Source organism: Halichoerus grypus, chromosome X (assembly GCF_964656455.1).
Source record: "Halichoerus grypus chromosome X, mHalGry1.hap1.1, whole genome shotgun sequence".
Lineage (NCBI taxonomy): Eukaryota > Metazoa > Chordata > Mammalia > Carnivora > Phocidae > Halichoerus > Halichoerus grypus.
This window is the reverse complement of record NC_135727.1, coordinates 87,964,305-87,990,455: the sequence shown is the minus strand read 5'-3', so window position 1 is coordinate 87,990,455 and position 26,151 is coordinate 87,964,305. Positions and strand designations below refer to the sequence as shown.

The 26,151-nt window shown below is 38.6% G+C and overlaps 1 protein-coding gene across 3 annotated transcripts in view; it reads left to right on the top strand.

Moving 5' to 3' along the window:
* Positions 1-26,151, top strand: part of MAGED1 (MAGE family member D1) — a 64,647-nt gene that overhangs the window by 17,387 nt on the left and 21,109 nt on the right. The window contains exon 2 of one of the 3 annotated variants that reach the window (XM_078064373.1): positions 2,367-2,454. The exons of 1 other annotated variant lie outside the window; for it this stretch is intronic. In XM_078064373.1, the coding sequence (XP_077920499.1) occupies positions 2,391-2,454 (64 nt within the window). In that variant the 5' untranslated portion in view covers positions 2,367-2,390. Of the gene's footprint in view, positions 1-2,366; positions 2,482-26,151 lie in introns of all 3 variants that reach the window. One more of the 3 variants, XM_078064372.1, reaches the window with a different exon arrangement.

The window sequence follows — 26,151 nt, the reverse complement described above, 5'->3', positions numbered from 1 at the left end:
GTAGTTACAACCTTATCACTAGGTGGTATGAGCTTCCTATTGCTGCTGTAATAAATTATGACAAATATAAATAATAAACACATTTATTATCTTACAATTCCGGAGGTCAGCAGTCCTAAAAATCAAGGTGTTAGCAGGCTTGAGCTCCCTCCAGAGGCTCTCAGGGAGAATATTATTTCCTTGCTTTTTTCAGCTTCTAGAGATCACCTGCTGTCCTTTGTTTGTGGTCCTTTTCTCTCTCTCTACAGATCCTGCAGTATAGCATCTTCACCTTCTCTGACTGACTTTCTACTTCCATTGTTATATCTCCGTCTCTGACTTTGATCCTTCTGTTTCTTATAAGGACTCTTGTAATTACGTGGAGCCCACCAGGGTAATCCGGGATAACTTCTTCATCTTAAGACCCTTGATCACTTATGCAAAGTCCCATTTGCCATGTAAAGTAACATATTCACAGGAGCAGGACATCTTGGGAAGGCTATTATTCTGTCTACTACGCCAGGTTAATGAGTTAACAAGCAAGATACCTAGTTAGAATTACACATTTCTTTTGTAGGTTATTTTCATAGAACAAAGCATCAATTTCTAAAGTTGTGGGAGACCTACAAAATGTCTTTCTTTAAATAGTACTTCGAAGGAAAGATTTGTATTAACAGAGAATAGAACTAGTTGGTAACAGTTATGATTATTCATAAGTCTCCATATTGTAAAAGAGAACTAGATTGACATTCTTGTTAAAAATTCTCAATTTAACATCTTTTAAATTTAGATTATTTGAAATAAGTGTGAAGCAAGATGGTTTCTACCCCTCCACAGCTTGAGGGAAGAGAGTACAGAGCCTTCATCTCTCTGAGTTTCCTTTTGTTGATTGTGAAGATTTGTATTTGTAAAGTTAGACTCTGGAATTCCATTAGTTATTTTTAACTAAAAAGCAGGTTTGGAGCCCAGTTTTGCTCGTGGAAATGGAGAAAGGGCTGAAAAAAATTTTATTATCAATGAAATTCTATATTTTGTGCCTTGTAAAGTAGTTGTTAAGATTCAGTGTGATCACTTTCCAAGGCCCTGACACCTGTTTAGTGAATGAGAGCAGTTTGAGTCTTTAATACTCTTTTCTGTACTTTCCATCTTTTTGTCTCCTTGTACTGTACTCTAATAATTTTTATAAATTATTTCTTAATCTGTTGATTAATGCAATCCCCTGGGTTTTTCATTTGAGGCACTGTTTTTTTCTTCCAAAAGTTTGATTAGGTTTAATTATGATAGTTTCCTGATGCTTGGAAATACCTTCGTTTGTTATTTACTTCTTTATCTGTAGTAAAAGAATTATCTTATAGTTTATGTTTGCTAACCCCAGGATTAAGTCTTTTCTGTTATCAGCTGATCTTGCTGTTCTGCTTCTTTATCTAATTCAAGGCTCAAGGATCCCGAGGGCAAGTCATGTAATTCAGCCTGAGCTGCAGAGTGACCTGCTTCGATTCATCAACCTCCCGAGAGGGTAGCCTTTTGGGGTCCCTGCTTATTGTAGGGAGAGTCTCCTATTAGTTTTCCTACTCTGTGTAGTTCTGGACTTTAATCTGTCTCTTTTGCCTTCAAAACAACCAAAATGAAAGTTAAAATTTTTTTGGAATGGACAAATGCCCTTGGGCAGAAATTGCCTCCCTGCTTATCTGTTTCTCTAGATTCTCCTTTTCCCCCTGTTTCCCTGATGTTTCCATATTTTTATTGCCCTGTATTTTTATTGTTTTTAAGTAGATGTTATTTCTTTTTCATCAAGATTTTGTTTTGTTTTGTTTTGTTTTCAGCATGAGGGATTGCCAAAACAACCCTGTGGGCAATTACCAGAATTAGGAAAATTTCCTACAACTCTCCTACATTTTCTTTGAGATTAGGTTTAGGCTCAGAACTTCTCATTACCTTGTGGGGTTTCTTTATTTTATAGACGAAACATCCAGTGCTCAGAAGAGTAAAGATACTTGCTCAGGGTCACCTAGCAAGTAAGTACTAATACTGGTTTTGAGCCCAGCTCTGTCCAGTCCTGAAGCGTATGTGCTTAACCAGTTCAATGTACTGCATCCTTTGGATTCTTTTGTTTTTTGTTCCTGGAATATGGGACATCTTTCTTCTAGGAGGAGAGTAAATGTCGCATTGTGTTTCTCTTACCAAGTTTTTATCCCTCAAGGTCAGCACCCTCTCTTGTTCTTGGGGAACTATGCCTCTTTCAGAAGATCTATGCCTGTTTCTGAGACATCCTAATAAGTAAGAGACCCTCTTCTACCACCTACCGTGTGCTGCCTTTCAGAACTGAATTTAGGGACACTCAGTACCCCAGCTTTAACCACAAAGTTTTATTTTCTTTTCAACTGCAGGATATTCCACCTTGAAAGACCAAAATGCATTCCCAGATGAATTTGGAAAGAGCTAAGGACAAAGGGATCCAGGAAGAAATTCTCTTAGGTGAGCGAAGACAGGAGAATGAGACAGGTAGGAGCTTGAGAATTTATAGTTTTGTTAGATAGTGTTAAGAAGTTTGGGAATTTTGGTTGGTGAATGCCCTCAGGGCACCTTGACATGGTGGAAAACAAAAGAGCTTTGGAGCCAGACACATTTGAATTGACAGTTCCCTTACTGATTAACTCTAAAATATTGGGTAAATCAGTTCTCTTCTCTGGCATCAGTTTCTTCATCTATATAATTTGAATAATAATACCTCTCAAGGTTTCCATGTGAAATATAGGTAATATATTTTGGTGTAGTGTTTGTGCTTGGTACATGCTTACTAAATAATTGTAGTGTTATTATTCTTGTTGCAACTGTAGAGGTAGAAAAAATGTTCCCTTTTTTTCTAGGTGGACTGTTTCATATATTTATTATCTGTTTGCATTACTTTTTTGTGAATGGTTTGCTTATGTTCTTTGCCTGTTTTCTGTATTTGGGTCTATCATTTAGTTGATAAAATTTTGACTAAGAATAGTATCTACTTCAAAGAGGGAAATTTCAGAGAAAGTCAAAAATCTTAAGAATGTTAGAGATCCAGAATCCAAAGCCAATTCGTCATAGTCTCTACTGTGGAGAAGACTTGGCATGTGATGACATAGGCTGCAAGAAAGGTTGGCAGGGAAGGATCTAACATACTCCCTTCTCTGCAGAAATCTTTTGTGGGCACAATACTGCCTTTACAAAGCATAATCCAACCGAAGAGAAAGACTGTGAGTACATTGAGGAAAGACTGAGCTAGATGTTTTTTTTTTTAATTTTATTATGTTATGTTAATCACCTTACATTACATCATTAGTTTTTGATATAGTGTTCCATGATTCATTGTTTGCGTATAACACCCAGTGCTCCATTCAGTACATGCCCTCTTTAATGCCCATCACCAGGCTAACCCATCCCCACACCCCCGTCCCCTCTAGAACCCTCAGTTTGTTTCTCAGAGTCCATAGTCTCTCATGGTTCTTCTCCCCCTTCGATTTCCCCCCCTTCATTTTACCCTTCCTACTATCATCTTCTTTTTTTTAACATATAATGTATTATTTGTTTCAGAAGTACAGGTCGGTGATTCATCAGTCTCACACAATAAACAGTGCTCACCATAGCACATACCCTCCCCAATGTCTATCACCCAGCTACCCCATCCCTCCCACCCCCCACTACTCCAGCAACCCTCAGTTTGTTTCCTGAGATTAAGAATTCCTCATATCAGTGAGATCATATGATACATGTCTTTCTCTGATTGACTTATTTCGCTCAGCATAATACCCTCCAGTTCCATCCACATTGATGCAAATGGCAAGATTTCATTCCTTTTGATGGCTGCATAATATTCCATTGTATATATATACCACATCTTCTTTATCCATTCATCTGTTGATGGACATCTTGGCTCTTTCCACAGTTTGGCTATTGTGGACATTGCTGCTGTAAACGTCGGGGTGCACGTACCCCTTCGGATCCCTACATTTTTATCTTTGGGGTGAATACCCAGTAGTGCAATTCCTGGGTCATACGGTAGCTCTATTTTCAACTTTTTGAGGAACCTCCGTACTGTTTTCCAGAGTGGCTGCACCAGCTTGCATTCCCACCAACAGTGTAGGAGGGTTCCCCTTTCTCCACAACCCCGCCGACATCTGTCGTTTCCTGACTTGTTAATTTTACCCATTCTGACTGGTGTGAGGTGGTATCTCATTGAGGTTTTGATTGGGATTTCCCTGATGCCGAGCGATGTTGAGCACTTTTTCATGTGTCTGTTGGCCATTTGGATGTCTTCTTCGCAGAACTGTCTGTTCATGTCTTCTGCCCATTTCTTGATTGGATCATTTGTTCTTTGGGTGTTGAGTTTCATAAGTTCTTTATAGATTTTGGATACTAGCCCTTTATCTGATATGTCATTTGCAAATATCTTCTCCCATTCTGTCAGCTGTCTTTTGGTTTTGTTAACTGTTTCCTTTGCTGTGCAAAAGCTTTTTATCTTGATGAAGTCCCAATAGTTCATTTTTGCCCTTGCTTCCCTTGCCTTTGGCGATGTGTCTAGGAAGAAGTTGCTGCGGCTGAGGTCGAAGAGGTTGCTGCCTGTGTTCTCCGTTAGGATTTTGATGGACTCCTGTCTCACATTTAGGTCTTTCAACTATTTGGAGTCTATTTTTGTGTGTGGTGTAAGGAAATGGTCCAGTTTCATTCTTCTGCATGTGGCTGTCCAATTTTCCCAACACCATTTGTTGAAGAGACTGTTTTTTTCCAGTGGACATTCTTTCCTGCTTTGTCGAAGATTAGTTGACCATAGAGTTGAGGGTCCATTTCTGGGCTCTCTATTCTGTCCCATTGATCTATGTGTCTGTTTTTATGCCAGTACCATACTGTCGTAATGATGACAGCTTTGTAATAGAGCTTGAAGTCCAGAATTGTGATGCCACCAGCTTTGCTTTTCTTTTTCAACATTCCTCTGGCTATTCGATGTCTTTTCTGGTTCCATACAAATTTTAGGATTATTTGTTCCATTTCTTTGAAAAAAGTGGCTGTTACTTTGATAGGGATTGCATTAAATGTGTAGATTGCTCTAGGCAGCATTGACATCTTCACAATATTTGTTCCATGAGCATGGAACATTTTTCCATTTCTTTGTGTCTTCCTCAATTTCTTTCATGAGTATTTTATAGTTTTCTGACTACAGATCCTTTGCCTCTTTGGTTAGATTTATTCCTAGGTATCTTATGGTTTTGGGTGCAATTGTAAATGGGATCAACTCTTAATTTCTCTTTCTTCTGTCTTGTTGGTGTATAGGAATGCCACTGATTTCTGTGCATTGATTTTATATCCTGCCACTTTACTGAATTCCTGTATGAGTTCTAGAAGTTTTGGGTTGGAGTCTTTTGGGTTTTCCACATAAAGTATCATCTCATCTGCAAAGAGTGAGAGTTTGACTTCTTCTTTGCCGATTCGGATCCCTTTTATTTCTTTTTGTTGTCTGATTGCTGTGGCTAGGACTTCTAGTACTATGTTGAATAGCAGTGGTGATAGTGGACATCCCTGCCGTGTTCCTGACCTTAGGGGGAAAGTTCTCAGTTTTTCCCCATTGCGAATGATATTCGCTGTAGGTTTTTCATAGATGGCTTTTATGATATTGAGGTATGTACCCTCTATCCCTATACTCTGAAGAGTTTTGATCAAGAAAGGATGCTATACTTTGTCAAATGCTTTTTCTGCATCTATTGAGAGGATCATATGGTTCTTGTTCTTTCTTTTATTAATGTATTGTATCACGTTGATTGATTTGTGGATGTTGAACCAACCTTGCAGCCCAGGGATAAATCCCACTTGGTCGTGGTGAATAATCCTTTTAATGTACTGTTGGATCCTATTGGCTAGTATTTTGGTGAGAATTTTTGCATCCATGTTCATCAGGGATATTGGTCTGTAATTCTCCTTTTTGATGGGGTCTTTGTCTGGTTTGGGGATCAAGGTAATGGTGGCCTCATAAAACGAGTTTGGAAGTTTTCCTTCCATTTCTATTTTTTGGAACAGTTTCAGAAGAATAGGTATTAATTCTTCTTAAAATGTTTGGTAGAATTCCCCTGGGAAGCCATCTGACCCTGGGCTCTTGTTTGTTGGGAGATTTTTGATTACTGCTTCAATTTCCTTAGTGGTTATAGGTCTGTTCAGGTTTTCTATTTCTTCCTGGTTCAGTTTTGGTAGTTTATAGATCTTTAGGAATGCATCCATTTCTTCCAGATTATCTAATTTGCTGGCATATAGTTGCTCATAATATGTTCTTATAATTGTATTTCTTTGGTGTTGGTTGTGATCTCTCCTCTTTCATTCATGATTTTATTTATTTGGGTCCTTTCTCTTTTCTTTTTGATAAATCTGGCCAGGGGTTTATCAATCTTATTAATTCTTTCAAAGAACCAGCTCCTAGTTTCGTTGATGTGTTCTACTGTTCTTTTGGTTTCTATTTCATTGATTTCTGTGCTGATCTTTACTATTTCTCTTCTCCTGCTGGATTTAGGCTTTATTTGCTGTTCATTCTCCAGCTCCTTTAGGTGTAGGGTTAGGCTGTGTATTGAGACCTTTCTTGTTTCTTGAGAAAGGCTTGTATTGCTATATACTTTCCTCTTAGGACTGCCTTTGCTGCATCCCAAAGATTTTGAACAGTTGTGTTTTCATTTTCATGTGTTTCCATAAATTTTAAAAAGTCGTCTTTAATTTCCTGGTTGACCCATTCATTCTTTAAATAGGATGCTCTTTAGCCTCCATGTATTTGAGTTCTTTCCGACTTTCCCCTTGTGATTGAGTTCTAGTTTCAAAGCATTGTGGTCTGAAAATATGCAGGGAATGATCCCAATCTTTTGGTACCGGTTGAGACCTGATTTGTGACCTAGGATGTGATCTATTCTGGAGAATGTTCCATGGGCACTAGAGAAGAATGTGTATTCTGTTGCTTTGGGATGGAATGTTCTGAATATATCTGTGAAGTCCATTTGGTCCAGTGTGTCATTTAAAGCCTTTATTTCCTCGTTGATCTTTTGCTTAGATGATCTGTCCATTTCAGTGAGGGGGGTGTTAAAGTCCCCTGCTATTATTGTATTGTTGTGAATGTGCTTCTTTGCTTTTGTTCTTAATTGGCTTATATAATTGGCTGCTCCCATGTTAGGGGCATAGATATTTACAATTGTTAGATCTTCTTGTTGGATAGACCCTTTAAGTATGATGTATTGTCCTTCCTCATCTCTTATTGTAGTCTTTGGTTTAAACTAATTTGTCTGATCTAAGGATTGCCACTCCAGCTTTCTTTTGGTGTCCATTAGCCTGGCAAATGGTTTTCCACCCCATCGCTTTCAATCTGGAGGTGTCTTTGGGTCTAAAATGAGTCTCTTGCAGACAGCATGTCATTGGGTCTTGTTTTTTAATCCAGTCTGATACCCTGTGTCTTTTGATTGGGGCATTTAGCCCACTAACATTCAGGGCAGCTATTGAAAGATATGAATTTAGTGCCATTGTATTGCCTGTAAGGTGACTGTTACTGTATATTGTCTGTGTTCCTTTCCGGTTTATGTTACTTTTAGGCTCTCTCCTTGCTTAGAGGACCCGTTTCAATATTTCTTGTAGGGCTGGTTTCGTGTTTGTAAATTCCTTTGGTTTTTGTTTGTCCTGGAAGCTTTTGCTCTCTCCTTCTATTTTGTATGACAGCCTAGCTGGATATAGTGTTCTTGGCTGCATATTTTTCTCATTTAGTGCTCTGAATATGTCATGCCAGTCCTTTCTGGCCTGCCAGGTCTCTGTGGATAGGTCTGTTGCCAATCTAATGTTTCTACCATTGTAGGTTACATATCTCTTCTCCCGAGCTGCTTTCAGGATTTTCTCTTTGTCTCTGAGACTCGTAAGTTTTACTATTAGATGTCGGGGTGTTGACCTATTTTTATTGATTTTGAGTGGGGTTCTCTGTGCCTCCTGGATTTTGATGTGTGTTTCCTTCCCCAAATTAGGGAAGTTCTCTGCTATAATTTGCTCCATTATACCTTCTGCCCCTCTCTCTCTTTCTTCTTCTTCTGGGATCCCAATTATTCTAATATTGTTTCGTCTTATGGTATCACTTATCTCTCGAATTCTGCCCTCGTGATCCAGTAGTTGTTTATCTCTTTTTCTCAGCTTCTTTATTTTCCATCATTTGGTCTTCTGTATCGCTAATTATCTCTTCTGCCTCATTTATTCTAACAGTTAGAGCCTCCATTTTTGATTGCACCTCATTAATAGCCTTTTTGATTTCGACTTGGTTAGATTTTAGTTCTTTCATTTCTCCAGAAAGGGTTTCTCTAGTATCTTCATGCTTTTTTCAAGCCCAGCTAGTATCTTTATAATCATCATTCTGAACTGTAGGTCCAGTATCTTACTAATGTCCGTATTGATTAAGTCCTTGGCATTCGGTACTGCCTCGTGTTCTTTTTTTTGAGGAGAGTTTTTCCGTCTTGTCATTTTGTCCAGAGGAGAATAGATGAATGAGAGAACAAAATGCTAACAGGGTAAGAATGACCCCAGAAAAATGTACACTAAACAAATCAGAAGAGACCTGAAACCGGGGGAGAAGAAAGGGAAAGAAAGTAGAAAGGAAAAAAAAAGAAAAAGAAAAAGATAAAAAACAAAGAAAAAAAACCTGAATATGATCAGATATGATCAGGGTGGTGCATATTTCAGTGCCAAACAGTAGATCTTGGGCGTATTTTGGTCTGTTAGAAGAAAGTGCCTCCCAAAATTTTAAAGAAAGAAAAGCTTATATATGTACAAAAATAAGGGTAAATATGATGAAGGGATGGAATATGACTATAAAGATGAAAATTATAAAAGATTTTATAAAAGTAATAAGAAGTTGGTTGAAAAAAGAAAGAAGAGGATTTAAAAAAAAAAAAGGGAGAGAATGTGATCAGGCAGGAGACTAGAACAAAGCCATACACTAGAGATTTAGAGTATGTTTTGGTCTGTTAGAAGAAACTGTATCCCAAAATTTTAAAGAGAGAACAACTTATATATATACCAAAAATAAGGTTAACTACTATGAAGGGATAGAATATGATTCTAATAATGAAAAATAAAAAAGATTTTTTAGAAAAAGGGATTGATAAGATGTTGGTTGACTAAGGGGAAAAGAAAAAGAAAAAAAAGAAAATTAAAAAAATTAGCTTTGAAAGACTAAAGAATCAGGGAGAAAAAAGCCATGGATTCTATGTGCTGTATTCCCCTAGCGCTGGAGTTCTGCCATTCTCATTGATTGGTAAACTCGGTCTTGGCTGGCTGTTCTTGCTGATCTTCTCGGGGAGGGGCCTGTTGCCGTGGTTCCCAAATGTCTTTGCCGGAGGCGGAATTGTCCCGCCCTTGCTGGTCCGGGCTAAGTAATCTGCTCCTGTTTGCTCTCAGGAGCTTTTGTTCCCTGCATGCTTTCCGTACAGCTTTGGAGGACGAGAGTGAAAACGGTGGCCTCCCAATCTCCCCCCAGAGGAGCCGAGAACTTGGGGCCCCACTACTCAGGGAGCCCCCAGAGAAAAGCAGTCAATCACTCCCGTCTCCCCGGTCTCCGGCCGCACTCCGTCTTCACGTGGCCTGTGACCGAGTGTTTCTATCTCTGCCACAGGACCCCGTGTGGAGTCTCCAAACCCAGCAGATCCCTGCGGTGCGTTCCCGCGCCGCTACTCCGGGGGGAGGAAGGGGAGTCTCCCCCAGTCTCCCACTTGTTGGGTCCCTGCTGGAGGAGCAGTGGCCTGATTGTGCCACGGATTACGGTTTATGGCAACCCTGAGCTGAGAGCCCACTCCTCAGCTCCGTCTCTGCAGCTGGCTTCCCTGCTCCAATACCTGGGAGCTCTGCTGCACTCAGGTACCCCCGGTCTTTCTGTGTCCCCGAGGGTCCTGAGACCACACTGTCCCAGCGAGGGTTCCACCCCCCGCTTAGCCACTGGAGCGACGTCCCTCAGCAGAGCCGACTTCTAAAAGTTCTGATTTTGTGCTCCGCTGCTCTATCACCTGCCAGTAGCGGCTGACGGAGGCCCCCTCCCCCGCCGTCTATCCTCCCGAATATCGCCTCGGATTCACTTCTCCGCACATCCTACCTTCCAGAAAGTGGTCGTCTTTCTGTTCAGAGAGTTGTTGCTATTCTTTTCTTCCATCTCCTGTTGAGTTCGTAGGTGTTCAGAATGGTATGATCCCTATCTAGCTGAATTCCTGGGACCAGACGAAATTTAGGTCTCCTACTCCTCTGCCATCTTGCTCCTCCCCCCCAGCTAGATGTTTTTGTGTGAGGAAAACCTTTAGCAGAAAGAGCAGAGAGGTATGGTTTATTTTTTAAGTTTATTTTTTTATTTAAATTCAATTCACTAACATATAGTGTATTATTAGTTTCAGAGGTAGAGTTCAGTGATTCATCAGTCTTATATAATACCCAGTGCTCATTACATCACTTGCCCTCCTTAATGTCCATCACCCAGGGATGGTGTAATTGGGTAACAGAGGTATAGTTTATAGGACCATAACTCTGCAAAGTTTTAGAATTTGTGAGACACTAGAAAATTTCCAATGGGGAGAAGCCCTACATGTATGATTAATGTCTAAAAGCCTTTTGTTGGTGTTCAAGGTTGATGCTTCAGAGTACTCATAGTAGAGAGAAACCCTATGAAGGTAAGGAATATAGAAATTTTTGTCATGATGCTAAACTTATTTGACATCTGAGGATTCACACCTGAGAATTTATTAATTCATATGGCTATGAAAACATGGAGAGGCCTTCAGGCAGAATTTAATTCTCTTTCAACACCAGAGATTTCATAGGATAGGAAAACTTTCCCATTGTGAGAGAAATTGCAATGGGTAATCAAGCTTTTTCAATCATATGAAAATGCATAGAGAGAAACCCTATGAATGTATTAACTATGGGAAAGACTTCAGGACAAGCTCAGACTTAAATGTTTTTAAAAATTTTTGTTTTTAAAGATTTTATTTATTTATTTGACAGAGAGAAAGAGGAGCAGGAGAGAACAAGCAGGGGGAGCAGCAGAGGGAGAGAGAGAAAGAGGCTGTCTGCTGAGCAGGGAGCCTGATGCAGGGCTCGATCCCAGGACCCTGGGATCATGACCTTAGTTGAAGGCAGAGGCTTAACTGACTGAGCCACCCAGGCAACCCCAGACTTTTTTTTTTTTAAATGTAAGAGAGTTCATAGGGCAGAAGAACTCTATGTTTGCAATGCCTCTGGGAAGGCTTGCAGATCCAGCTCAAACCTTACTAAGCATGAAAGAATTGACAGTGCAAAGAAACCTTATGGTGTATAATGAATGTGGGAAAGGGATTTTGGTGATATCAGTCCTTATAGAACATCAGAAAATTTATAATGGAGATGGAAGGAGATCCTTGTTTATCATCTGTAAATTAATAGTGGAAAGAAACCGTACCTGTAATGAATAAGCCTTCATTTAGAGGCTAAGTTTTGTCTATCGTCAAGTGATTCATAAAGGGAGGATCTTCTATGTTTATAAAAAATGTGAGTACACTTTCAGCAGAATTTAGTCTTATTCGACATCAGTGGGTCCATAGTGGAGAAGAATCTTTCAGGTGCAATGAATGTGGAAAGGCCTTCAATTTTTTAAAAAAGGTTTTATTTATTTATTTGAGAGAGAGAGAATGAGAACACGAGCAGGAGAGGGGCAGAGGGAGAAGAAGAATCCCCATTGAGCAGAGAGCCCCATGCGGGGCTCGATGCCAGGATGCTGGAATCATGACCTGAGCAGAAGGCAGATGCTTAACTGACTGAGCCACCCAGGCATCCCGAAAAGGCCTTCAATTTGAAGTGTAATCTTACTCAGCATTAGACAGTACAGGCATCTTACTAATGTAATGATGTGGGATGGTCTTTGTGAGAAAAATCAGATCATGGTAGAAATGAAAAAAAGATTCATAATAAAAGTTGATTAAAATACTTTACATTTATTCCATATAAGTATACACCTACCATGTGCCAAGAAGTATAAGAACTTTATGTAGTTTGTTTAATCATTTAACTCTTGCAACGATCATATGATAATAGGAATTCTTATCCTTGTTTTACATGTGAAGAAACTGAAGAAAGGAGATGGAAGAATTTTTCTAAGCTCACATAGCTATCACTGGAAGAGCCAGGATTTGAATCCTACATAATTTAATTGTTAGGGGTTTATAATGGCAATGTGTAAATCTTCAGAGATGTGTTAGCCTTTATTCATCATTAAGGAATTCACTCCAGAAATTGGAATTCACTCTTCAGTGCAGTGAGTTTTGGAAGCCTTAAGTCAGTTTTGGAATGTGGTAGATACTCCCAGAAACTCCACATTGGGCTCCAGAAAATGGAGTAAGGGTTATAGTTTATCCTGTAACTCCGTTTGAATAGGGATTACCTCTAATCTTGGAAGATTTCACTAATAACAAAATTCTATTCTCAAATGTCCATCCTAACCACTTCTCATGGTTTAGGCAATTTGGTGTAGTATAAAGAACACAGACTCTGGGATTAGCTAAGACAGCTTCATCAGGAAGTAAGGGAGAGCAGTCCAATTCTAAAAAAGACAGAGTAGGAATGGAAGATAGACAGATGTGCTGGGAGCTTTAGGAATAGAGCCAGGTCGTTTTAGGAATTATAACTAGACAAGCCAAAATAAACAGAATCTAGCCCATAAGAAATAGAGAAACTAGGGTATATTCTATGATTTTCTCCTTGGATGGGTATAGATACAGGTAGCTTGTCTGTTACCCAGTATTCAGAGGAACTGCTACTTGAAATTGCTACAGGAATATTCATTGTTCTAGCACTCAAAGATCGGTGTGAGTGAGATTAGAGTGAGATTTTGGGATTTGGAATAAATGCTCCAATAGATTGTTTTTCATTTGAGAAAGAGGTTTTTAGTCTTCACTGTACTTTTCCAGGGGGTTTGGATGCAGAAGAAATGAAGGAGATAAGTTGATCCATTGTTTCTCCAAGTGTGATAGGCCTGTTACCTGGTTTCTCAGGTGTAGCACTTCGCTTGTTACCAGATTTCTCATCCTTAGAGATGAATATTTTCTGAATGAATTGACAAAACTGAAGTATAAATCAGAATGCCAATATATGGGTTTTGTCTTGATGACAAGATATCTCTCCAATGGGCAGTGCTGGATGCACATGGACAGAATTTACCTCTCAATGCTGATTTTTGCTACAACATTCCTTTGTTATATGTGCCATTGCTGTAGTCATACTGTTGCAAAGATTGTTTAGGAGATACTCTGCCTAATCCCATGTTAATTCTCTTAGATCAACTCTGATAATTATTGAGGCACATCATTGTGGCAGCCTATGCTCCAGGAAGAGAAATAAATTGTATATCTCGTGCCAATTCCAACTGATTGAAATAGGTTTTCATAGTATGCTGTCTTGAGAATGATTCTGAGGTGCAGGGGAACAATATTGGGGTTGATTACTGACGTCTGCCATAGATGTGAGATTGGCGTCAGACTGGCCTCGTATATTACATCCTCATGATGAATCTTATTCATTCAGAAACATTTGTTAAGCATCTTCTCTATACCAGGCACTGTGTTAGGGGATATCACAGTGTGATATTTTGAGTAGAGATGTGAATAAGACATGCTTTTCTGCTCCCAGAGGAGTTGATATTAGTAGAAGAGACATGTAAACAAATATACACAGCAGAATATTACACATTTGATTAAAAAATACATATAGAGTACATTAGAGACACAAAGGAGGAAATAGTTAATTTCAGTGGGTGGGAGGGGGTTCCAGAAAGAAATTAATGCTTAAGTTAAATATTGAAAGGTGTGTAGATGTTACCAGTGTTAACTGCTGGGGCTGAGGAATAGAGGAGTCAGTCATTCCAAGCATTGGTGGTATGAGCAAAGATAAAACATATGAAATAACTCTGTGTTTACAGTATGTTTATGGTATGTTTAAGAAGCTAAGTGTAGTTGGAACATAGAGAGTGAGAGAGGATGTAATGAAAAGGAGACAGTGGTTAGATCAGGGAGAGCCTTGAATGCTATACTAAGAACAGTGGGGAGATATTTGGAGATTTTAATCAGGTAATTAATAGGATCATATTTGCATTTTAGAACTATCCAGTCAATGAGAGTATAATAAATGGATAGACTGGAAAAGACAGAACTGGGTACAGGAAGAGGATGTTAGAGAAGAGGAGAGCTGTTGAAGCCTGAGTTAAGGCATGGGAAGGAAATGAGAATACACATACATGTGAGAAATTAAGAACTCAGTCACTGACTGGATATGGGGCGGAGGGCCAATGGAGAAGAAGAAATCTAGGACGATCCTCCATTTTCTTTCTGCCTTAGGTGGTTGAGAAGATGAAAAAGCCATTCCATGAGGGGCTCCTGGGTGACTCAGTCGGTTAAGCATCTGCCTTCGGTTCAGTTCATGATCCCAGGTTTCTGGGATAGAGCCCTGCATTGGGCTCCCTGATCATCAGGGAGTCTGCTTCTCCTTCTCCCTCTGCCCCTCCCCCCCCATGTTCGCTCGCTCGCTCTCTCAAATAAATAAAATCCTTAAAAAAAAAGCCATTCCATGAGCTGGAGACCTTAGAATGAGGAGCGGATTTGGCGGGGAGGGGGGTGATGAGTTCAATTTTGAGCATGCAAAGTCTCAAGCACCTTCAGAGTGTCCAAGAGGAATTATCCAGTTGGTAGTCAGGAATTTATTCAGCTGCCGTTAAGCAAGTAAGATTACAGATAGATTTGGAAGTCATTAAGCATCGAGGTGGTGGTTTTAAGGTATGAATGAGATTGCTCCAGGGGAGTGTGTGGAGTGAGGGAATAAAAGGCGAGGGCGGGAGAGCAGGGCAGAATCCCAGAAACACAGGCATTTTAAGGGAGGGCAAAGCAAGCTGAGAAAGAGCTGCAGGAAAGGTAGGAGGGGAACCAGAGGAACTATTGCATTCTAGTTGTGCCCTCTTGTGGCGGTCTGAGTTTCTTTCCCACAATAAATATCCCCTTTCCTATTTTCAGTCTCCAGGCTCTTTGGTCCCTGACTAATTTGGACCCATAATGCCCAGTCCCACTCTACCCGTAAGATTGGGGCTACCAAGTCCCCTGGCAGTCACTTCTCAAGTGTAAAACTCCTCTTTGATTGCTACAATTTAAGAGCAATTTGGAATACCCCCTCAAAGAAGTTGCAAAAGAATAAAAAGCAAACATTGGGGGCCCTTCAGTTTCTACGTTTACATGTTCCCCACCTCTTTTGATCTGTTCTCTTGGCCATATTTCACTAAATCCCAGTTCTCATCACATCCTTTTCCTTTATAGTTAAACAGCTCCCTTTATAACTAAAACATATTTTATTTTGTATTTTATTATATATATATTATAATAGCATAATGTATATTATTTATTATAGTAAGACCTATATATGGCTTAAAAACCAAATAGTAACAAAAAATTGTAGTGTTTATCTTCACCTTTTCCCACCCACCAGGCTCAAACACCTGAAGTAGCCAGCTTTGAAACATATTGGCTATTTCTTCGGTTTTTATCTCAATAATGCTAAATAATATGGCTATACTGGCATAGCTTGGAGATACTGTGGGTTCAGTTCCAGACAACTGCAAAACAGCGAATATTATAATAAAGTGAGTCAAACGATTTTTTTTGGTTTCTCAATGCATGTAAAAATTATGTTACACTATAGTCCACTAAGTGTACAGTAACATTATGTCTAAAAAACAATGTACAGGGGCGCCTGGGTGGCTCAGTCGTTAAGCGTCTACTTTCGGCTCAGGTCATGATCCCAGGGTCCTGGGATCGAGCCCCGCATCGGGCTCCCTGCTCCATGGGAAGCCTGCTTCTCCCTCTCCCACTGCTCCTGCTGTGTTCCCTCTCTTGCTGTCTCTCTGTCAAATAAATAAAGTCTTTAAAAAAAAAATAAAAATAAAAAACAATGTACTACCCTTAATTGAAAAATACTTTATTGCTAAAAAATGCTGACCATCATATCATCTGAGCTTTCAGTGAGTTGTAATCTCTGATCACAGATCACCATAACAAATATAATAATACTAAAAAAATTTGAAATATTGTGAGAATTATCAAAATGTAGCACAGAGACACAAAGTGAGCAAATGCTGTTGGAAAATTGGTGCCAATAGATTTGCTCGATGCAGAGTTGCCACAAATCTTCAATTTGTTAAAAAAAAAAAACAAAGTTAACTATCCGGGGTGCCTGGGTGGTTCAGTTAACCAGGTTAAATGTTTGCCTTTGGCTCAGGTCATGATCTCAGGGATGGAGCCCCACGTTGGGCTCCATGCTCAGTGGAGAGCCTGCTTCTCCCTCTCCCTCTGCCTCTCTCCCCGTTCTCTCTCTCCCTCTCTCTTGCCCGCTCTCGCTTGCTCTATCCCAAATAAATAAATAAAATCTTTTAAAAAATGCAACTGTCTATGAAGCTCTATAAAGCAAAGTACAATAAAATAAAATATGCCTATATATTATTTCTTGTGTTATTTCAGATATTATTTGTTGATTGCCCATTTACAGTAGATAAAGATTAAACTCTTTTTCTCTCCACTTTTCTTCTCCATCCTTTTAATATAGTTATAACATATATTTTGGTTAATGATAATGTTTATATTGTGGTTGTGCAAACAGTGTACGCTAAAGAGACAAGTAGTTGTGATTACATCTTTCTTCTATACATTTTTGTCATTTCTAGAGATAATAATTGCTTTTCACCTCCATATTTTAATATATTCCTATCCTTTCCATCAGATCGGTCATGTCTTTTTTTTTTTTTCACATGTTCCCAAGTAAGTCAGATTATCCAAAAAAAATTTTTTCTGGAAATCCCCTTCCTAGGGCCTTTTGTTCTGCTTTAGTATGGACTATTTCTACTCCTGATTCCTGGAAGCTTTTAGAATTTCCACTTTATCACTGATACTCTGAAATTTCATGATGATGTGTGGATATTGCATCTATTGTGCTGGACGACTGGTAGACTCCTTCACTTTGTATGTTCTTGTACTTAGGCTTCTAGAAATTTTTATTATTTCTTTTTATAATTTGAGAGCTCTATAAGGACAGTGATTTTTATCTTTCTTATTTCTGTGTCCCTAGTGCCTGAATAATAATAATGCCTGATACATGATAGGCACTTATTATTTGTTGAATGAATTGCTATTTACATTTAAAATAATATAAATAATGTAATACCAGTAAACCCACTAGCCAGGAAAAGTAATAGAACATTAGTGGTACCTTAATGCCCACCCTCCCCATGTGCCCTTTTCTGGTCACATTCCTGTCTGCCTCCACCTAGAGATAGCAGTACTCTGGCTATTGTATTAATAATCCTCTTGGTTTTCTTACAGTTTTATCATCTATATGTATTACAGGTGGTATTATAAACAGCATACTGTTTAGTTTTAAAAAAATTGGAAAGCAAGCACAAATCTAGTTGCATGAGGAATGGGTAATATTGCCCTTGTTAAAGTCTTCCAAGAAAACAGGTTCTGGGTCAAAACTGACTTCACCTTCCCTGAGAATTTAATAAAGCCATTTCTGGGAAAATTAGTGAATGACATCATGAAGTTTGGTATTACTGATGAAAGTCCTATGTCTGTCTAATTGCTTTTTTCTTTTTTTTTTTTTAAAGATTTTATTTATTTAAAAGAGAGAATGAGATAGAGAGAGAGAGCATGAGAGGGGGAGGGTCAGAGGGAGAAGCAGACTCCTTGCTGAGCAGGGAGCCCGATGCGGGACTCGATCCCGGGACTCCAGGATCATGACCTGAGCCGAAGGCAGTCGCTTAACCAACTGAGCCACCCAGGTGCCCCTAATTTATTTTTTCTATTGTAGGTAATTTTTTCTATCTGTAAGCTTGTAGGATGCTTTCTTTATTCTTTGAGTTCAGAAATTTGATCAGGGTATGCCTAAGTGTGTCTTAGAATGTAAGCTCCATGAAGACAGGGATTTTTGTCTGTATTGTTCACTGATATATATTAAGTGCCTAGAAAAGTGCTAGATACATAATAGATCCTTATTAAATGTATTGATTAAATGACTGTATGGAAGCATAAATGGGTGAATGGATAGGTAAATCAGTCTTGTCTGGAATTCAGAGAGCCCTTTCTTTAGCTCAGGGAAATATTCTTCTGTCATTTATTTAATGTGGCCTCTCTTGCCCATGTCTTTTTTCTCCTTTAACTCCCCTATCCACCCACCCGTATTCACATGGTAGGTCCGTTAAGTATCTTGTCCCTCATGGACTCTATTACTTTATAATAATAGTAATTATCATGATTATTATTTCAATGCTTTGGTATAAATCTTGCATTTCATTTTCTAGTCCAGTAACTCATAGCTCATAGTGACCCATTATTTTTCATTTTATTATTTAATTGGAACGTTTTAAAGTTTTGAACTTCCAGAAAATTTTTGATATGTGTGTGCCATACTTGACTTTTCTTAGGTGTTCTTAGTACTCTTTAGTCAGGTTGTCACATATCTTATCCAACAGTTTTGTTTTATTTCTCTTTTACTGCTGAAACATAATTTTGTTTATATGTTTTTTTTTTTCCTTGCCCACTTTCATTTATTTATTTTTTTATTATGTTATGTTAATCACCATACATTACATCATTAGTTTTTGATGTAGTGTTCCATGATTCACTGTTTGCGTATAACACCCAGTGCTCCATGCAGAATGTGCCCTCCTTAATACCCATCACCAGGCTAATCCATCCCCCCACCCCCCATATGTTTGTTTTTATGAATGATCATTTTGTTAGCCCCGATGTAGATTGGAAAAGGTGCATTTGCGTCAGTACCTCTAGAACACCAACTATGTGTAGGTATGAAAAGTGTTCCTATGCAAAAGAGGTCACATATGAATTCTAATCCTCACACTGCTGTATTTCCAGAGAACAGCTGGTATTTCTTCACAACACTGATTGTCCCAGGGTAGAACTGAAAATTTCAGTATTTGGGCCTAGTCACATTGGACACAAATTGTACTCTGAAATGGTGTTCTTTCATTGAGAGCAGACAAACACAGTATTTAAGTTTGTATACAAGGGCTCAAAAGCTAGCATGAAGCTAACTAGCAAAAAGAATGAGAACTAAAATGACTGTTAGATCTAAATTTTTAGAGAACTTGTTGTTAACAAGAGCATCCTATGGTTTTTTACCCTTTAAGAAATGGTTCACATCGATCTTTCTTTAATAAGGCTTCCATACATCTGGATGAATGGCTAAACCCCTTTCTAATATTCCATATAAAACTTTGCTACCACATCCCATGACAGAGCTCTTTTGGTTTTGCCCTCCTAGGACTTAACAGTATGGCCAAGGAAGGTAGATCTGGTTGATGCTCCCCACCATCCTGATTAAGTAGCACCTATTGTACAATAGTAACTCTACTCCTTCGGATTTTGGACTGCCTAATCCAGAGAAATTGGGAGTTTAGGAGTGGTAGACATACAGTTTCCTTGTTTACACCTATTCTTAGTTGCTGCCAAGTGTTTGTCTTAAGTGCTAATCAAAACAAACTTCACTTAGAAACTTCTGTGTTAAAACAATAAAGCCAGTAAAGAATTTTCATGATTTCAATGGTGTGGGAATTTTAAGAGACCAATAAATAACACTTTGTCTTCCCTGCCTAGGTTCAGAACCAATTGAAATACAAATTTAGGACTCTAATAGATGGAAATCAAAATATCATCTTCATTACTGATAAAGATGGCTGGAGAAGGTGGTTTTAGTGTAAACTTCCTAATGGTGGGCCCCAGAATTAGGCAGACTTAACCTAGGCAATTATAACCAATGCTGAAAAACCGAGAGACTCCAGGCCAAAAGTAGGCCCCTTATTGCACGGCAAGGAGCTAGTCAGAATGCATGTTCTCCATAGGCATACAGACCCCTGGGAGAAAAAGCAGAGAGCAAGGGTGTGAGCCATATGTCTCCCAAACATACTAGTCTTATAACTCATTCTCCCGTGGGCAGAAAAGCAGGAGTGCTAGTCTACTTGAAGTTCTTCCACATGGAAATATGAGAAGTAAAGATTAAGTGTTCCCTCTAACACAGCTCAGTGATATATTCAGTATTGCCATTTGCTTGAAGCTGTCTGTCTCTTTAGGACCAAAAATATCACAATTTTGCTGTAACAAGAAAAGCTATAAGGTATTTTGGGAAGACTTTATAGTGCAAATAGCTTAACTGCATAGATCATAATTAAAGACACATCAGTGAAGTATTAAAAACCTCATCTAAATGCTATAACAAAACATGAAGAAATGCTTCTTAAAGGCAAGTATACCAAAAGGAATCCATTCACAACTATTTACCAAGTGAGAACATTAAATATTATATCTTTTGAGCATGATATCTTCCTCTACTTACTAGAGCTTTGAAATGAGGCTTCAGTTGAGAAGTTTCTCTGTATTATCTGGGTTCATGTAGTATGCACATGTTGGGAAAGTGTGTAGGTATGGGTGGGGAGAAGGGAAGGGAGAAAAGAAAATGAGATTTAAGGGGATGGGCACCATGTGTAAAATTGTGGATGATCTGGGCCACGTGTTTGATGCAGAGATGGGGAGAGTATTGAGTGACAGTGGGATAGTGGGAGTGATGAACAAGCAAGGTATGTGTGATAACCATAACATTAGGGACAGTGTGAATAATGGGGGAGAATGGTCTGAAATCGCTGAAAATGAAGGGGGGCAATGTGAATGATAGTGATCGGACAAGATCAGAATATATGTGATACTGGTGGTTATAGACACGATGTATGTCATACTGTGGAAGATGAGAATTGTGCTTGTGTGGTATGGTTGTGTGAGAGAGTGAGGAGGGAGATACAATGGTAAAGGACACAATGAGACAGTGGGATTATTATGTGTAAAAATGTGGATGGGTATTTCAAGTAGTCATAGGAGGATGTAGACAGTGGGTGGAATGGGGAAAGTTTAAGTGATGGTAGAAGATAGATTCATAGTGGAAGTGATAGAGTTAGTGTTTGTGTGTGTGATGGCTGGGGGAAATGAGAAGTGTATCTACTTTGGGGAGCAGATAGATGCGGTTAGTGTGTATGTTAAGGGGGAGTGGAAAAGTGTTATGATAATTTGGAGTGTGGATATCATGAGTGTCTGAGTGGGGTTGTTGAATAAAGCATATGGGAAAATGCAGTTTCAAGTGTCAGTGAGGAACAGGAAAAGTATGCGTGTGACAACAGAAGTGATGTGGGTATTGGTTGTGAGTGTATAATAGGGAGATGGCATGAGCATGTGGGAAAGTTTTGGAAGATGATGAAGGTTTTATAGTGGGGTTGTGGACTGTGTGATAGTGGGTGTGGTGAGACATTGATAATGTAGGGATTGAGTGATTATAGGTGTGGCTGAGTGATGGCAATGGTATGTGTTGATTAGAACTAGTTGTATTTGACAGTGAGAGTTACGGTACTGTATGGACATTGTGTGTATGATAGTACAGGGTAGGACAGTGGATGTGCAGAAATGGCAGTAATAGAGATAGTGTGCATGCTAGTGGGATAGTTTGGAGAATTGGGACAGTGTGTAGAGATCATAAGTCATAAATCATAGTCATTATAAGTCATAGAGGGAGTCATGAGTGAATGAGATAATCTGTTAAAGACTGTGTGAGAGAGAAATTTTTCATGTAACAAATCTGAAAATGAGTTGTTTAAAATGATTAGGAGATATCTTTATCTTATCTAAAATCTAATGAAGTCCGGGATTTCATCAATGCCCTTCACATACATATATTTTTTTTGTTTCATCATCTTTAGCATGTGGCTCCCATCCTTCAGGTGCCTCATGGTTGCAGGATGCCTTATACAACTTTATCCATCATGTCTGTTTCAGGTAGGAAGATAAGGAAGAGGAGAGGGTAAAATATCTTGTCAGTAGAATTAGTCTCCTTTATACGGAGCTTTCCCAAAAATCTTACCCAACAGCTTCCACTTAACATCTATAGGACAGAACTGACACATGGCCACCACTATCTGCAAGGGTGTCTGGGTAATGTAAGTTTACAGCTAAGAACGTTGTCACCTATAATAAAAGTCAAGGTTTATTTAGTAAGAAAGAAGGGATGCTAGGTAGGATATAGCCAGGAGAGAAGGAGAATGGTTGCAGGTATGGGAGAGAGGGTATAATTAAAAGATCAAAATCCCAGAGGTAACAGATACAGGTAAGGTTCAACGTACAGCGGTACTATAAGACTGGCATAGTTTGAGATGCTGGAGATATCATGGTAAACAAAAATAGACATGTTTTCTCTGCCCTCACGGAGCTTATTGTCTTGTAATTAGAGACAGACATTAATCACAGACCCAAATATTTGTGAGGTTGACATTGTAATAAGTGTTGTAGAAGCTAAGTGCATGGTTCTGTGAATTGATTTAAAGAGGGTTTGACCTACTCTAGAAGGCCAATGAAGGAGGAAGTGACAATTGAACTGAGACCAGAAGGCAGATTCAGAATTAATTGGTTGAAGGATGGCTGGATGGTTGGGATGGAGGAAGAGTGTTCCCAGAAGAGGAAATGGCATGAACAAAACAATGCTCTATTTATTTTTAAAATGTATTTTATTTTTATTTCATTTAGAATATTTGCTATTGTTATGTCTTCAAGTTCACTAATCTGTTTACTAGTTAATTCCATCCAGTGAATTTTTCATTTCAAATATTATGGTTTTTATTACTAGACATCATTTGCACCTTAATTAAAAATGTCTCATTTCTCTACTTAGCATGACTTTTCTCTAGCTTTTTGCACATAAGGAACACAGTTATAGTACTTTTTTTAGAGAGAGAGAGAGACAGAGAGCTCTTGTGGGGTGGAGGGAGGGGCAGAGGGAGAAGAGAGTATCTTAAGCAGGCTTCACGCCCAATGTGGAGTCCACTGGAGCCTGAGGTGGGGCTCAGTCTCACCACCCTGAGATCATGACCTGAACTGAAATCAAGAGTCAGACGCTTAAATCAACTGAGCCACCCAGGCGCCCCAATTGTAGTAACTTTTTAAATGAGTTTGTCTTCTAAATACAACATCTATGTAAGTTGTGGGTCAGTTTGGATTGATTGATTTTTTTTCCCTCACATTTTTCTGCTTCCTCGCGTGCCTGGTTTTGTTTTGTTTTCTTTGTTTGTTTTTTGAATGCTAGGCATTATGAATTTTACCTTTTGAACTTTACATTTTGGTAAATTTTTTGCCTTTTGGTGCTAGATATTTTTGTATTATTATATATCTTCTTGATGTTTATTATGAGATGCAGTTATTTGGAAGCAGTTAAATCTTTTTTGAGTCTTGCTTTTAAGATTTTAGGCAGGACCATAGAAGTGTTTTGCATAAAGCTAATTATCCCAGACTCGTGAAGCAAGGCCCATCTGAATACCTCGTGCCTCATGAATTATGAGTTTTTCTGCTCTGGATGGTAGGAACAGGTGGGAACAGGCATGATCCCCAGACTTGTTTGAGCTTTTGACATTTGTGCACTCTAATCTTTTCAGGTGGTTCTTTCCCCAGCTTTGGGTAATTTACTTATATGCATTAACTGATCAGTATTCTGCTGAATACTTTATGACAGTCTTTCAAAATTCTTCAGAATTCTCAAGTGCAGCTCTCTACTTTTTGGTATTCTGTTCTCTGGACTCTAGCCACCTTGTTCTTTCTGATCTCATCTCTGTCACCTCAACGAAAGAAATCCTCTGGGCTCTGACTGTGTTCTCCTTCATTGCACCATGAACTGGAAACTTCCAAATTGTAAAGGCTCACCTTATCCCCCCCCCCCCCCGCCCCACCCGCCCCACCATCTCTCAGGGATCACTGTTTTTCACTGCCTAATGTCTGATGTCTTAGAAACAATGATTTCATATGTTTGTCCCTTTTTTTTAGTGTTTTTGTCAGGTTGGAGGGTAATTCCAGTCCCTGGCTTGCCTCTTAGGAAGCTATATGGTGGAGACTTGTTAGATAACCCTCTCCTTTTCCTTTTTTCTTTTTCTCTTCCTTTTCCTCTTCCTTTTCTCTCCTTCTCCTCTCTTTTCCTTTGAGCTTGTTGGTTTCCTCAGTACTGCCAAGTATCAGATATAAGTGACAGTTGCACTTCTAAAATTTTTGTTATCAAGATGAGAAGGAAGAGTCTGAACAAAACAAGAAACATATTCTAAGATTTTTGGATCACAGGGGATATGACCACATATTCCAAGGGTAAATCTTCATGACTTCAAACTTAAGAAACTTCTGAGTATAAAGTCAAGCTAAAGGGACAGATTAACTTCCCTTCAAAGGATAGATTTTTAAGGCTTGGGATAGATACAGGATTGTATCCAAGACTACAGTAGGTGTTAGAATAATTGTGCTCTAATTTCAGACACTGTCGTACATGAGGATGAACCCATACATAGGACAGGCAGCCCATGGTGTGGGTCACAGGATCTTAGCTTTCTTTATCCAATTTCAATTTCAGAGATCACGGGTCACCAAGAAGGTTATGATGGTGAGAAAACATGTATAAAGAGCGTTAAAGAGCCCTTAGCCAGGCTTCAGATTTTGTTAACATCAGAAAATTCATCAGTAGAGATAAACCCTATGAATATAGTGATCATGGGTCTTTCAACCAGAGTTCAAATGTTAATTTGGTATAGTTGAATACATGGTGAAGAGAAGCCATAGGAATGCAGTCAGTGTAGAAAAGCCTTTAGGGGTGACTCAAACTTGAGTAATCATCAGAAATTTCAGTCTGGAGAAACTATTAAATATCCAAAATGTGATAAAATACTTCCTTCTGTTTTTACCCCATGCAGGCTCCCCCAATCTCTATAAGTGATTCTTTGGATCCCTCCTCCCATGGCTTTGACAAAGGAGGGAAAACACTCTTTCCCAAGCCAAAGACTTACAACACTGTGAATTCTTCTCTAATTTTTCCTAGTCTCTAAGTACATTTGGTCAGAGAAGGAACAGAATAAGTATCAGTAGGGTGAATAGTCTGCTATTCTGCATAAGTCCTGTAGGAATGTGTTCAGAACTCCTTGGTGGTTCCCTTTAGAATAGGGAAATACTTGGTTTCTTTTTTTTTTTTTTTAGGCCATGTGGCTTTAACTAAAATTCTGAGGCAACTTTAAAAGTCACATTCGATACCCTGCTAAATTCGATACCCTGCTAAATTGTTTTCTTCATGCTGTAATAGAAATCGGCTTCTGTCATTGTTTAAACATCAGAATAATTTAGATTTGTATAATTTCCTACTAAGAACAAAGTCTTCATAGGTAAATTACTTATTTTAGGTGCTAAGTATGCATTTCTGAATTACTTTCCATAAAAATGAATATTTACTTGGCGTTTGAATGGTTAAGGACAGCCCTAGTATTTTTTTTTTTTAAATGGAGGAAATGACTGTGGAAAAGAAAGTAATAGTTTGCATGTTTCCTGTATCAAGAATTCATGAACAAAATTAAGAGGCAAGCCACAAGCCAAAAAAATGTATTTATAACAAATATGGTAGAAATAAAGTTAATATCCTTAATGTTTAAAGAACTCTTACAGAAGTAGAAATGACTAAAAAAACACTGAGAAGTGTGTTTCCCTTCATTAATCATAAAGTAAATACAATTTAAATCAATTAAATATTTTATCTATCAAACCAGAAAAGATATTTTTAAAGCAAATACTGAATATGATCAAGGGACATGAGAACTCTTCTACATTACTAGTGTCGATAAAACTTTCTGGAAAGCATTTGGGTATTGAATAACAGCCTTAAAATAGTTCATACCCCTTTGACCTAGTAATTCCATTTCTAATAATATACCCTAAGGAAATAATTGGAGATAGGCACAGAGCTTTGGAGGAAGAATCACCACAATGATAATCTAATGAACAAAAATGAATGGAAACAGCACCTTTGTTAATTAGTTGAGTAGGTACATTTATATAATGGGATATTATATAATTATAAAGAAGTTTACAAAGGCTTTTTAGTATCTTGGAAAATGTTTTAATATCAGAATAATTGTTATGTAACATTAGGTTCTAAAAACAGTCTCAGATGCAGTATATTATCATTGTGCATGTTGGGGGGGATTGTGCAATGTTGGAGATGGTAGGGACCATTTTTCCAGTGTTTTTCAGATCATCCTTG